Genomic DNA, 14,948 nt, shown 5'->3' with positions numbered 1-14,948 from the left:
AAGCTAATTTACACATATTTTAGCATTCAAACAATATGATTATCTGGCTTCCCAGATTATAAAAGATCAGATAAAGCAAACATGAGAAAAAGGTGAAACTAGTGACTTCATCAAGAATAAACCCTCCTGCCATAGCCGGTTTGGCTCAGTGGATAGAACGTCGGCCTGCGGACCGAAGGGTCCCAGGTTTGATTCCGGCCAAGGGCACATGCCTGGGTTGCAGGCTCGATCCCCAGTAGGGGATGTGCTGGAGGAAGTCGATCAATTATTCTCACTCATCATTGATGTTTCTATCTCTCTATCCCTCTCCCTTCCTCTCTAAAATCAATAAAAATATATTTTTTAAAAAAAGAATAAACCCTCCTTCCAAACACAAGCCTTAGAATAGTACTAAAAAGGCACAACAAGCTGGCCCCTGGCAGTGTGGCTCAGTGAACTGAGCGTCATCCCATGCACCAAGAGGTCACTAATTCGATTCCAGGGTATATGCTCAGGTTGCAAACTCAATCCCCAATAGGGGAAGTGCAAGAGGCAGCAGAGCTATGTTTCTATGTCCCTCTCTCTTCTTCTCCCTCTAAAAAAATCAATAAAAACATTCAAAAAAAGGCATAACAATCTGCAGGTCCATTTTGTGTAAAGCAAACAGACAACTGGCATTTGTTAGCCAACCATTTCTCAATTTTAGCACAATAGTTGAACGCTGCAAATGGTAAATTAAGGCCTTCCCAACTTTCTGTAACATGTTGTTCAATACACTCAGAGGAAGAGGTTGTGCCATGCTTTAGAAAGATTTCCAATGTAAACCACTGCTCCACCACAGGTATCTTCAAAAGAACACAGAAGTAGAATGCCTCTTTCTCCAGTGAGGCCAAAACAAGAATTATGATATATAAAGTTTTTTTTAAATATCTAAAATTTATGAGAGCACTACAACAAAACTGTTCCCATCTACAAACATTAAGAAATAATTAACAAATAGCAACTTTTTACAACACACCGACAAAGATCCTTACTTTAAGATATTTGATATTTGATACATAATAACAAGTCATTAAACCAGTAAAAAAGAGTTTTTGAGAAAGACAAAGAATACAGCCATCTGTCAAATGAAAATGAAAATTTATGTGCCTTAAAGTAAAAAAGCTCACAAGTATTTCTAATCAAATTTCATAACGATATTTAATTATTTAGTCTTACAGTTTACTATAGCTAAGCTGTTGAATTTTTATGCCATACAAAAACTTAAAGACTATAAAACAACAGAATTGACATTTTGATGGTAATGAATATAAAGCTCCAAAAGTGAAACCGTAATGACTTTAATAAATTGTACTCTGGCCCTGGCTGGATAGCTCAGTTGGTTAGAGCAGTGTTCGGCAAACTCATTAGTCAACAGAGCCAAATACCAACAGTACAACGACTGAAATTTCTTTTGAGAGCCAAATATTTTAAACTTAAACTATATAGGTAGGTACATTGTTATTAACTTAATTAGGGTACTCCTAAGCTGGCCTTTGCTAAAAGCGTCCTCAATCTGAGGGGTCGACCTCAGCGAACGTACCCCCACTTCTTCTAACACCACTTCTTCAAAATAGACTCGCCCAGCCCAAAAACCAACTTCTGCACATGGGCCACGAAGTTTCAATCGCACTGTATGTGCGTGCCTGCAGGTGGTATTTTGTGGAAGAGCCACACTCAAGGGGCCAAAGAGCCACATGTGGCTCGCGAGCCGCGATCTGCCGACCACTGGGTTAGAGCATCCAACCAATATGCCAAGGTTTCAGATTCAATCCCTGATCAGGGCACACACAAGAATCAACCAATGAATTAAAACTAATACTAATTCACAGCATTTATACTCTGCAGCTCAAGATACTTAAAAACAAAAAACTTAAAACACAAAAAAACCTTTGGGGGAAGAGGGCAATGTATTAGGATCCCAGAATAAAAATCATGCCTCATATCCTTGATAATTTGCCAGTATAGTCCACTAATTCAGCAGTCGCCAACCAGTGGTCCGTGAGGTCTGAAAGGTTGGTGACCGCTGCTCTAATTGTTTACAATGAACAATATTAAACATCAATCAACTGGTACAGAATTATAAAATGTAATTGAAATTTTAAAGACCTGCAAAATATTTACTATAGGCTTAGAAAATACTGAGCTTAAAAAAACATTTTAAAAAGCAAGTTAAAACTTTGTTTTTATTATCATTACTATTCCAACCTAAAACTTTTAACTCAAAAGATATCACAAATTTGAACAGTGATATATTTGATAAAATCAAGGCATCATTATTAATTCTGCTGAGTGACTAATATTATTATAGTTATGTTTTTTTAAAAAAGGAATCCTTACTTTTTAGAGATATTAAAATGTGTACTGGTAAAATTATAAATAATGGCATTTGCTTTAACACAATTAATGCCATGTAAAGACCATAACTTGAAAATGGGTCAAACTGATTGATGGTACAAGTGGACTCATTACACCTTTGCAAACATTTGAACTTGTCCATAATTTAAAAAAAAAAACACACAATAAAAAAGAAATATAACACAAATTAAATCAATGTCTCTCATATGTTAAAAGCAGCCATGTATTTTTTTAAAGTATTTTCTAAAATGCTATAGCAATACTTTCCATAACTATCAAAGAAAAACTAATTGAAAATATCATTAAACACTTTCATGTGGCCAGTTACTACCCAAAAATGCAGTGAAAACTTCTAAAAGAACTTACTTGGTGTGAAAGCAAATCTGTGCTTGCATAATTCACAGTATTCTTTTCGACTGTGTTTCAGCCACTGAACTAAGCTGCAATTACAAATACACTCATAAGTATAGTATTTATAACAAGGAAACTTTAATGTTTCATTAAAAACTAATGTTCTGTTTTATTAAAATGTTACATTTCATAAAGCTTTTACAATTTTGACTATTTCAAATTTAAAATATTCCAAACTTTTAATAACATATGCCTTCTAAGGTAGAGAACAATAACAGTAAAGATAAACCAATATAATATACCTACTATTAAAATGGTTAATTTAAATTGTAATATCCTCAAAGCTAACTGATTATAAGAAAATCTCCAAACATCAACACCAGTTTTAATACTGGTATCATAATACTGTTATCCTGAGGGCTAGGTCTGAATCCTGGTCTGTCACTAACTTCCTGACTATGTGACATAGAACTAGTTAGTTAACCTTTCTATGCTTCCATTTCTTCAACTGCATAATAACAACAACTCCTCCTCCTCATGGTTTTGTTGTAAGGCTTAAATGAGAAAAGCACTGAGCACTACCTAGCACAAAGTATTTCATAAAGTAAGCTATTACCATGCCAGGTAAAACTAGAAAACCTTAATACTTCCAATGAACAAAATAAGCCCTCCATGGTAGAAATAAACAGGTCTCACATATACCTGGAAAGAAATATTCCAAATTACATAGCATAGCAATAAGGAATATGGGTAATTTCCAAATTTTCACAACAAAAAATATTTTAAATAACTTAATTATAGGAAAGTTCATTCAAACAATCCCTCTTATATATGATGACAAAACTGAAGCTCAGACAAGATTTTCTAGAAGGATTACTCACCATTCTTGATGGATAAACTTAATACTGCCAGTACATACACAAGGATGATAAAGAGGTTTCTCAGGTGTTCCTTCTGATCGACACACTCTACATATGTCTGTTAATAAAAAGGAAAACTTGAGTTATCTTTAGTTATAATTTAAAAAAATAACATGCCCGGCAGGTGTGGCTCAGTGGTTGAGCGTCAACCTATGAACCAGGATATCACGATTCAATTCCTGGTCAGCACACATGCCCAAGTTAGCAGATCTATGATTCTCTCTCATCACTGATGTTTCTATCCCTCTATCCCTCTATCCCACTCCCTTCTTCAAATCAACAAAGCCATATTTTTTAAATAGACCACCAAAAATTAAAATACTGCATGCTAAATCAAGAACCTATCACTTGGTAAAACATTAATCAACAGCATGGAAAACCAAAAAATTGTGATTAGAAAATATATATAACCTTAAAAATTCCCTAACATATAAGAAGGTCAATTGTTTCTTCGCTCTGTGAGTATACCAAACTTAAAAGTAACAGTTTTTATTTAAAACTGCTAATTTTTAATAAATGCTAAGTAGAAATATGCAATATCAAGTCACCATTAGTGTCCTAACAGTTTAAAGTTAAGTCCACAGAGATCAAAGGGGAGGGAGTTTGGAGTGGACTGGATAAAAGAAGGTGAAGAGAGTAGCTAAAGAACATAAACACACAGCCCATGCACATAGACAACAGAGTAGTGAAGGTCAGGGGAGGGGTGGTGGGGGCTGGATAGAGGTAGGCAAAGGAGGTGGGGGAGAATGGGAGACATCTGTAATAGTGTCATCGACAAGAACAACAAAAAAGAATATAAAAAGGATCTAACACCATAAAACTAAAAGTCAAAATAAAATCAACAGTTTACACTCTGTATCTAAGGACTTAACATAGTAATAACAGTGGCAGCAGGGACTTCCCTTTAGCTTTACCTCACTCTACCAGAGGTGGAGAGAGAAAGACACCAGTGAGCACATGCGATTGGGGGTAAGGGAGGAATACCCCAAGACCAAGATGGCAGGGAGAGGCGAGCCAGAGGCTACGGTAAGAAGCCACAGGGGCACAGGGCTACTGGTCGCAGTTACAGAGCAGCAGGTCATCCCTCACCCTCCCATCACCCCAAGTAGCTCTTGGGAACATTGGACCACCCCTCATGAGAAGACATCTATTCTTCTCCAAAGGGGTAGCCTGATATATAGGGAGAAGTAATCACACAGAAGGAATCACAACAGATCCTTCAAGCTCTCACTCACTCCTCAATGCTCCTCCTGCAGGATCACCAACCAAAACCTGGTTGCAACTTTCATTTAGACCATCTTCTCTAGGATCTGCTGGGGTCAAGTGCCAACCCCAAGTGGGCAATCTGAGGGGCAACAGGCAGCGTGTACAAGGGGCAGGAATTTAACGCAACCTTTTGATCTACTCACACAGGGAAGTCCTTAATGCAGAATAACTGCAATCCAAGCACATCACTAATGGACTTAAAGAGCCGCTGGCATAGGCTGGAATGCCACTTGTCGAAGTTGAGGGATACTGAGCACTCAACATAACCTAAATAGTTAGCACACAAGTTCCTTCGGTTATCAATATGCCAGCCAAATTACTCTGCAAGTGAAATGCCACACATCGCCACCCATGGCAATCCTGTCCCTGCCGGAGTCAGTGGAGTTGTCTAGACTAAGTCAAATAGCAGACTCCATTGCGGTGCCTTTCAGTTCACCTTTGGAACCAGACCCCAGCTACCACCACCTAATGGGCTTTGGTTTCTTGGAAGCTGCCAGTGGATCACGGGAATAATGCTGGCTGTTTGCATCATTTATAGTCAAAACTACCCGAGATCTGTATCTCTTCAAACCTCTTACTTTCTTTCACCTGCATCCTTGTTATTTAAAGTATTCTTGGCAAAAAGCTTTCACTCTGGTCTGTCCTGCACTAAGACTTTGAACTTCAGTGGTGCAATAGGAACAAACATCCTAGGCATCCCATCTAATCAGCCTCCGCGAAGTTCCGACACAAAAAACAGAACCATGGCCCTGACCCGTTTGGCTCAGTGGCCAGAGCGTCGGCCTGTGGACTGAAGAGTCCCAGGTTCGATTCCGGTCAAGGGCATGTACCTTGGTTGCGGGCACATCCCCAGTAGGGGGTGTGCAGGAGGCAGCTAATGGATGTTTCTAACTCTCTATCCCTCTCCTTTCCTCTCTGTAAAAAATCAATAAAATATATTTAAAAAAAAAACAAAACAGAACCATGCTCGCATTCCAGGATACCTAGCGGCAGCATCCAGGCAGCTCGCGCCCTGCTTTGAGCACTCTAATTTTCTCCAAGTACACACTTCAACACCAGAAACTGCTAAGAGCCAGGAGAGCACAGAGGCAGGGGGCGGGGATGGGGACCAAGGCTCCTCAGCCATGGACCCGTGCCAGCAATCCAAGCTTGGCAATTTAACTGCACCAAATTCAATATCCTGCACTGAAGCTGGAATTACCCCAGCTGCCAGCACCAGATTTGCCGTTCTTCCTTAAAATATTTCAAGTGGCCTGGCTGGTGTGGCTCAGTGGTTGAGCTTAGACCTATGAACCAAAAGGTCACAGTTTGATTCCCAATCAGGGCATATGCCCGGGTTGTGAGTTCGATCCCCAGTGTGGGGTGTGCAGGAGGCAGCCAACAATGACTCTCTTATCATTGATGTTTCTATCTCTCTCATCCTCTCCCTCCCTCTCTGAAATCAATAAAAATATATTTTTTAAACAAAGATTTAAAATGGACTCATTCCAATTACAGGATATCAAAGGAATCCAGTATTGCTTTCCACCATTGTAATTTGCACATCTGCTGACCTTCCTTGATTGGGATAGTTGATTATTGGGCTCCCTCTATGGAACCGAAACTGATCCCCTATTACCTGGATTCCCGATCACCATAAGGCACTACGGACTTCCATCTGAAGTAACTGATAGGACCATGGGACGCTCCATCACCAGAGCTGCTGGTGCCTGTGGGCTTGGATTAGGTCTGGAATTATCAGTTATCCAGGTGGAAGCAGAACAGGCACTCAAAGCCATTCTCAACATGACCCAACCAGCCACAGTATTTGGATGCCCAGGGGTTAACTTCAGCGATAGGCCCATGCTACTACTACAAGATTGGCAATGTAGGGTGGGGTGGGTACAAATGTGGGTGAGCCAGTCAAACATGGGGCCAAGCGGTTCCCTTGTCCTGTTTCTCCAGCCAGCTCTCAGGCAACTGTGGATGTAGGAAGTAGAGCACTGCAGTGACAGTGTAGCAAGGGGTGTCCTGTAGGCAGAGCACAGTGCAAAGGAAGCCAGCAGGACACTGTGGTCACTGGAATTTGAGTCTCCACATAGCCCTCCATAAACATGGTAAACGACCACAAATGCATCAATGGATTGGGATAGAGCAGGGATTATCCTTGTTGGCACACTATAGCCAGCAGGATTCAAGGACTATACTAAGAGCAATATCCACATGGGTGTGAACCATTTTCTGGTGGGCTCCTCCTCTGATATGGACCAGCCCCCATGAGGGCAATCCAGCCCCAAGAGGTTGGAAGGAATTGTGGCAAGGGTCATCAGTGGCCAGCTTGGAGGAAAGAGGGTGGATACTCTGAATCTCCACTTAAGGGGACTGAGGAACACACTTGAATAAGAGGAGACATCGATTTTTCATAAGACTCAATCCTTCTGAATAAGCAAACACAATAAATCTAAATCAAGCCCCTCAGACATTGCTTGAGTCCAGAACTGGGACTCAACCAGCCTCTGCAAGGTCAAAACTATTTCCATTTTAACAGTAAGACATTGTCTGTCTTTTACTGTCATTGTCTTGCCAATGTACAGTGGAGTATTCCAGATGCTACATGAGACAACTGATTGAAGCCATAGATGAAAAAAATTCAGCTGCCTCCCATTAAACCAGACATTTAATAGATTTACAAGTATAAAACAAACCCACTCTTCTCACCAATATGTTGGGTTTAGAATAGTTATTTTCATGAAAAAAGTTTATATTAACACATAATAGATATGTTAAGTAAATTAATAAACATTTCCAATTTTTTGTTTTATTTTCTTATATGGAAAAGAAAAGTTCTTAGTCTTAATGTTTTTAAGAATATAAAGAAATCCTGAAACCAAAAAAGTTCAAGAACCACCGCTCTATATTAGTGGTTCCAATATTTTTTGGCCCTTGAAACCTTTGGGAAAAAATGAGAGAATAACTATAATTCTCTCAAAATACACACATACACAAATTTTTCATTATTTTGTCAGGGGCTTCATAAACCTCCATTGAGCCTATAAAAGGAAAGATAAGAGAACATTAGACATCTAAATCACCTTGCTTTAGAACCACGGAAATCCTATATAATAAAAGGCTAATATGCAAATCGACCGAATGGCAGAACAACCAGTCACTATGATGGGCACTGACCACCAGGGGACAGACACTCAATGCAGGAGCTGCCCCCTGGTGGTCAGTGCAGAAGCCTCTCCCACCTCCATGGCAACTCTAAGGATGTCTGACGGATGTCAGTCAGTCAAACATCCCCCAAGGACTCCCGGCCTGCGAGAGGGTGCAGGCTGGGCTGACGGACCCTCCCCCCACCCTCACCATGAGTGCACAATTTTCGTGCACCAGGCCTCTAGTCTTTTACATAATTATAAAACAAAATTATATCAAAATGGAAAATAGGCAACCCCTAAATAAAAACATACTATGTATATCAAGCTTAACCAGAAGGGAATTATTCTAGAGACTTTAAAACAATAATCTGATCAATCATACATCCCTAGTAGGCTGTATCTATATCCTAAGCTAGAAGGAACTACAAGCAGAATTCAGTAATCATGGACTAATAACAACATTGACAGTCATTTTAAAACTCGGAGGATAAAGACAATAAGCAGTATGATAGTGGTATTGTGATTACATGTTTAAGAAGTTATTTCTTAGAATATATATGTATTTACAGATGAAAAGATAACATGTCTGAGATTTGCTTTAAAATAATCCAGTCTGAGGGGAGGCGGGGAGAGGACGGTGAGGTGAAAGAATTATTGGACATATGCTTGAATCTGTTGAATCTACATGCTGGTTAATGAAGGTTTATTAAATTAGTCTATTTTGTAAGTGTACGAAATTTTACATAAAACTTTTTTTAAATAAGCAAAGGTTAAGTATGCAATCTGCAAATATCACAGCTGAACTCTTATTTTACTAACACTACTAAGTCCAATTTTATCAATGAAGTTCTTTAGCAAGAGGGCTGAGCATTTGATTTATATAACACACAGAATTTTGACAATTCATGTTAGGAATTTTCTTATTTCACTGGTCATGTTTTTTAAAATGTGATAAAAATTTTCACTGGCTATATCTTCATCAGGGAAGAAAGCAGAATCAGGTTTAAATAATACCTGTCTCAACATTCCTAAAAGCCTATTTCTGCGCAACCAACAACCCAATTCTAATTTAAAATCATTTAATCTAAGTGTCTCAAATATGGAATTTGTTCTAAAGAACAATATCACAAATCTCTTTGGCAGTATCAACTATATTTCCCCCACATGTTGTGACTGAGTTTTGTTCAAGAGCACTTTATATATAAATATTCCCCTAAATGGAAAGGCAAAGATTGTTGGTGTAAATCAAATAGGATAGTGCTAAGCCCTAGCTATAAAATACTTGTAAGGCAAACATGCGGCTGTTTAGCAGGCCCTGAGCCCTGCTTAGACTGTGTCATGGGCATTTCCACACCTTATTAGGGAACTAGAGGCTAGGAAAAGCTGCTGAAAAGAGGCTGCACCTGCTCTTGCTCTATACCGCAAGCTGAATTTCTTTAGCTAATCTGTGTGTAATCTAGAAGGAAGGGAAGCTTCTTCCTGCCATTCCAAGTTCCAGAAGAAAAATCTGAAACAACGCATAAATATGCAGAACTAAACATCTATTCTGTAAGATACATAAAACTATTGCTACCTTTGGTGGGTCAGGGTTGGGAAAAAGAAGTCCTTTCCTTATTTTACATGTGTAATATCTATAGTATATATTGTGTATTATTTTACTAATACCTTACTTTTAAAATCAATAGTTTCCTATATAGTTATGTTCAAAAACATGTACAAGATTGTTCATAGCAGCACTATTCACAATAATACCTCTGAAGTGGAAACTACCATTCACACAATACTATATAGCATGAGAATAAACCAACTAAAATAACAAACAACAATTTGGATTTATCACACAAAGAATAACTACTATACAAATCCACATTTAAAAAGTTCAAAAACAGGAAAGACTAAGATATATCATTAGAAGTCAGAATAGTGGTTACCTCTAGGGGAAGGAGGCAGTAAAGACTACAAGAGAGAGGACTGAAGGCTCCAGAACAAAATGAAACAGACATACTTCTTCCTATTCTTCCTGCCAGGTACAGCTAAAAGCCCAGGATATCCTATATAATAAAAGCCTAATATGCAAATCAACTAAACAGTGGTGGAACAACTGGTCATTTATGAAGTGCACTGACCACCAGCGGGCAGACGCTCAACACAGGAGCTGCCCCCAGCCCACAGGCCCCAGGCCAGCTAAGGTAGGTGCCAGCAGGGGGGGCCCCCCCAGATCACCCCGCTGATTGCCGCACCGATCACCCCAGAGAGGGAGGCAACCGGTGGCAGCAGTGAGGGGCAGGGCCGGCGAGCTGGCAGCGCCAGGCCAGGCAAAGCAGGTGTCAGCAGGGGCCCGCCTGATCGCCCCACTGCTCATCCCACAGATTGGCCCTGATTGGCAGTCAGGCCTAGGTTTCCCTACCCATGTACAAATTCCGTGCACTGAGCATCTAGTTATAAATAAAACAAACATAAGAAGACTCTAAAAGGTAAAGAGAAGGCAGACCAGCAAGGGAACTGGGGACCCAGTGCCAGTTAGTTCTCTGGGTTTGTGTTTTGCTTCATATATCCTGGACTGATGGTGGAGGTGGAAAAAGCTAGTGTTTCTATTCTAGAAACACCGATGAGAACAGACAGAAAATATCCCCCCTAAAAAAGCCTGCTCTCTCTAGCCAGAGGACCAGGAAAGAAAGGGGCCACCTAGCAAGACAGAAAATCTTCAGACAATAACTGCTGCTGTACCCCATCCAAACACCACCAAAAAAGAAGAAAAAATGTGGTCCTAACATCACCTCTATCAGCCAAGATTGAGTTAAGAGTAGACTTAGATTAGTTAACTCTATTTCAATTACTGAGACCCAACTAAGTTATCAATCACGTTAATGAGGGAATGAGGATTTAAACCTAACCCCCAATCCAGAGAGTGCTCCTTTCCACTTTATTTACTTCCTCCACAACCACCCTGGTTGTGTGATCAAGTTTTCTTGAATTTTTTCCCCACAATTTAGTGTCAGTATTCTTTATATTTTTACTATCTACTCCAACTTTATTTTATGTCCCCAAATACATTGCACTATTGAAATAAGAATAAAAATAACTAGGTAATACAGCAGCTAATTAAAAAGCAGTTTTTTCACCCTTGTTGGATGGTTCAGTTAGTTGATATTTCCATACACCAAAAGGTTCAATCCCAGTCAAGGCAGGCAGGTACAGGAGGCCACCAATTGATGTTTCTCTCTCACAAAGATGTTTCTCTCGGAGAAAAAACCAAGATGGCGGCATAGGTAAACACCGGAGTTTGCTGCCTCGAACAACGACTTTAAAAATACAACTAAAAGATGGAACGGACATCACCCAGAACCACAGGAAGGCTGGCTGAGGAGAGACTCTTCAACTAGAAGGAAAAACAACAGCATTACGAGGCCCAGAGGAGGCGCAGTGTGGAAAATTTAAAGGTACGGTGGTTGCCCTAACCGGTTTGGCTCAGTGGATAGAGCGTCGGCCTGCGGACTGGGGGGTCCCAGGTTCGATTCCGGTCAAGGGCATGTGCCTTGGTTGTGGGCACGTCCCCGGTGGGAGGTGTGCAGGAGGCAGCTGATAGATGTGTCTCTCTCATCGATGTTTCTAGCTCTCTATCCCTCTCCCTTCCTCTCTGTAAAAAATCAATAAAATATAAAGAAAAAAATAAAATTAAAAAAAATAAAGGTACGGTGGTGCGGCGGTGCGCGCACAAAGCGGGCTGGTGGCTGAGGGCGCGGTTGTTGTTTTCAATCAGGAGTGAGTCTCAGACTCTGGGCTACAGATCCGGGTGAGTCTCTAGGGACCCAGACTCAAACGGGAGAAGCGGGACTGTCTGGCTACGGTCCCTCCGAGGTTTGCAGCGGTTGTGGGGACAGAGAGGCAGAGCCCCTGGAGACGGACTGAGAGCAGCCATAGCTGCTCCCTCCCCCCGCCCTGTTGAGCCCGCCCCACCCAGGCCCTGCGCAGAGCCATTTGCCGATCGCCTCAGGCAAAGGCTGGATTAGCGCCTCCCCAGAGGACTGAAGTTTTCCACACAGCTGATTCCAACAGCCAGTCGGCCTGGTGGTCAAATCCCTCTAGTGTTAACTACAACAATTAAGGCTTGGCTAGAACAAGACTGCGCACAAAGACCACAAGGGGGTGCACCAAGAAAGCATAAAAGATGCGGAGACAAAAAAACATGACAGAAATGGAGGATATGGAGCTAAGAATCGCAATTTTGAGGGCTTGCTATAAACTTGTGCAGAGCCTCACGAAAACTAATGAGACCCTCGATGCTACGATAAATTAGAAAGTAAGCATACACGGACTGAAATAAAGAATATTATACCAAATAGCAGACCAGAGGAGCACAAGAATCAAACCAAAGATTTGACAAAAAACACCCAACTGGAAAAGCAAAATGAAAAAAGAATCCGAAAGTGTGAAGATAGTGTAAGGAGCCTCTGGGACAGTTTCAAGCGTACCAACATCAGAATAATAGGGGTGCCAGAAGATGAAAGACAGCAAGATATTGAAAACCTATTTCAAGAAATAATGGCAGAAAACTTCCCCCACCTGGTGAAAGAAATGGACTTACAGGTCCAAGAAGCGCAGAGAACCCCAAACAAAAGGAATCCAAAGAGGACCACACCAAGACACATCATAATTAAAATGCCAAGAGCAAAAGACAAAGAGAGAATCTTAAAAGCAGCAAGAGAAAGACAGTCAGTTACCTACAAGGGAATACCCATACGACTGTCAGCTGATTTCTCAACAGAAACTTTGCAGGCCAGAAGGGAATGGCAAGAAATATTCAAAGTGCTGAATACCAAGTGTGGGGAACTGATATAGGGTTAAGCCTCGGACTGACCTGTGGGCAAAGTCATAAACAATTCCCAGCTTAGAGAGCACAGTCCTCTTAGCATAATTAGGCTTGACCTTGTATAAAGCTCCCTAGATCTTACTTGGGAAGCTAATGGGCTGAGGGAAGTGCAACAAGAACAAAAACAAATGAAACTTACAAGAACAAAAATAAGTAAAACTTACAACAGTGTAACTTACTGTGTAACTGGAAACCACTACCTTGTTTGCCACTCACTATAAAATAAAGGCTCAGCTTGCCTTGGGATCTCTCTCTGTGGCCTCAGCCAGGCACAGGGAAGATCCACGGAGACTAAGAAAAGCTAGAGAGTTCTGAACACTGTCTCTGTGTAAAACCTTCTTCGCCGACTCCGTCCACACCTTTGGGAACCCCTGGACCCGATGGGGCTGGACCCCAGCAACCAAGAACCTACAACCAAGATTACTTTATCCAGCAAAGCTATCATTCAGAACTGAAGGTCAGATAAAGAGCTTCACAGACAAGGAAAAGCTAAAGGAGTTCATCACCACTAAACCAGTATTATACGAAATACTGAAAGGTATCCTTTAAGAAGAGGAAGAAGAAAAAGGTAAAGATACAAATTGTGAACAACAAACATGCATCTATCAACAAGTGAATCTAAGAATCAAGTGAATAAATAATCTGATGTACAGAATGAACTGGTGATTATAATGAATCAGGGACATAGAAAGGGAATGGACTGACTATTCTTGGGGGGGGTAAGGGGAATGGGAGATTCGGGAAGAGACTGGACAAAAATCGTGCACCTATGGATGAGGACAGTGGGTGGGGAGTGAGGGCGGAGGGTGGGGTGGGAACTGGAAGGAGGGGAGTTATGGGGGGGGGAAGAGGAACAAATGTAATCTGAACAATAAAAATTTAATAAAAAAAATAAAAAAATAAAAAGATGTTTCTCTCTCTCCCTGCTTCCTGTCTCTCTTAAATCAATTAAAAAAAAAAAAATATATATATATATATATATATATATATATATATAAAATCTCCCCTCAGGTGAGGATTTTTTATGTTTTTATGTTTTTATTTTAATTTTATTTTTTTAGGGAGAGGGAGAGATAGAAACATAAATGATGAGAGAGAATCATGGATCGGCTGCCTCCTGCACGGCCCCTATTGTGGACTGAGCTCACAAGGCCGAGCATGTGCCCTGACAGGAACTGGAATCAAACTTGCAACCTATTGGTTACTGGGTCGATGCTCAACAGCTGAGCCACACCTGCCCGGCTAGGGTGAGGATTTTTTTTAAAAAGCAGTTTTATCACTAACGAAGCTGGACAGTTTCACATTTTACTAAATTCTCTCTTTGTGAATTATCTTTTAAAGTCTTTTGTCCAGCTTACTAATTGAGGTCTTAACAAGAAAAGTCTTCCCCCACCCCCTCCCAGAAATCAGAAAAACATTTGAATAGATACTTTACCAAAAGGTACAGAAATGAAAAATTGCTGAAGTCATTAGGGAAATGCAAATTAAATCACAATAAAATGGTGATGGCTGTACAACGTGACTGTATTTGATGTCACTGAATTATACACTTAAAATGGATCATATAGTAAATCTTATGTATATTTTACCACAATAAAAATCTTTTAATCATAGTAGGCAACACTATATACCTATTAAAATGACAAAAAGAAAAACATACTCTTAGCATAGGAACCAGCAATCCTATTCCTAGGTATTTATCCTAGTAAAATGAAAATGTATGTTAACACAAAAATCTGTATGAATACAGTGTATTCTGGAAACAAAGGGCCCAAACATTCTACACCTAGGGAATGGGTAAACAAACTGTGGCACATCCCTATAAGAAAACACTAAGCAATAAAAAGGAATGAACTACTGATACATGCAACAATGTGAATAAATCTCAAAAGCATTTTGTTAAGTAAAAGAAGCCAGTCTAAAAAAGCTACATACTGTATGGTTCCACTTATGACATTCTGGAAGAGGAAAAACTATACAGACAAACAGACCAGTGGCTGCCAGGTCTAGACTGAACTGTGTTGTTTC

At 40.3% G+C, this 14,948-nt stretch overlaps 1 protein-coding gene across 2 annotated transcripts in view; it reads right to left on the bottom strand.

Annotated features, from left to right (window-relative positions):
* Positions 1–14,948, bottom strand: part of MARCHF6 (membrane associated ring-CH-type finger 6) — a 68,647-nt gene that overhangs the window by 46,181 nt on the left and 7,518 nt on the right. For both annotated transcript variants that reach the window (XM_070411892.1, XM_070411893.1), the window contains exons 2-3: positions 3,609–3,705; positions 2,743–2,816 (exon numbers count right to left, since the gene is read on the bottom strand). In XM_070411892.1, coding sequence (XP_070267993.1) covers positions 2,743–2,816; positions 3,609–3,705 — 171 coding nt within the window. The remainder of the gene's footprint in view (positions 1–2,742; positions 2,817–3,608; positions 3,706–14,948) is intronic.

Source organism: Myotis yumanensis, unplaced genomic scaffold (assembly GCF_028538775.1).
Source record: "Myotis yumanensis isolate MYYU_CA2020_CCGP unplaced genomic scaffold, mMyoYum1.0.hap1 SCAF_4, whole genome shotgun sequence".
Lineage (NCBI taxonomy): Eukaryota > Metazoa > Chordata > Mammalia > Chiroptera > Vespertilionidae > Myotis > Myotis yumanensis.
This window is presented reverse-complemented; position numbering and strand designations above follow the sequence as displayed.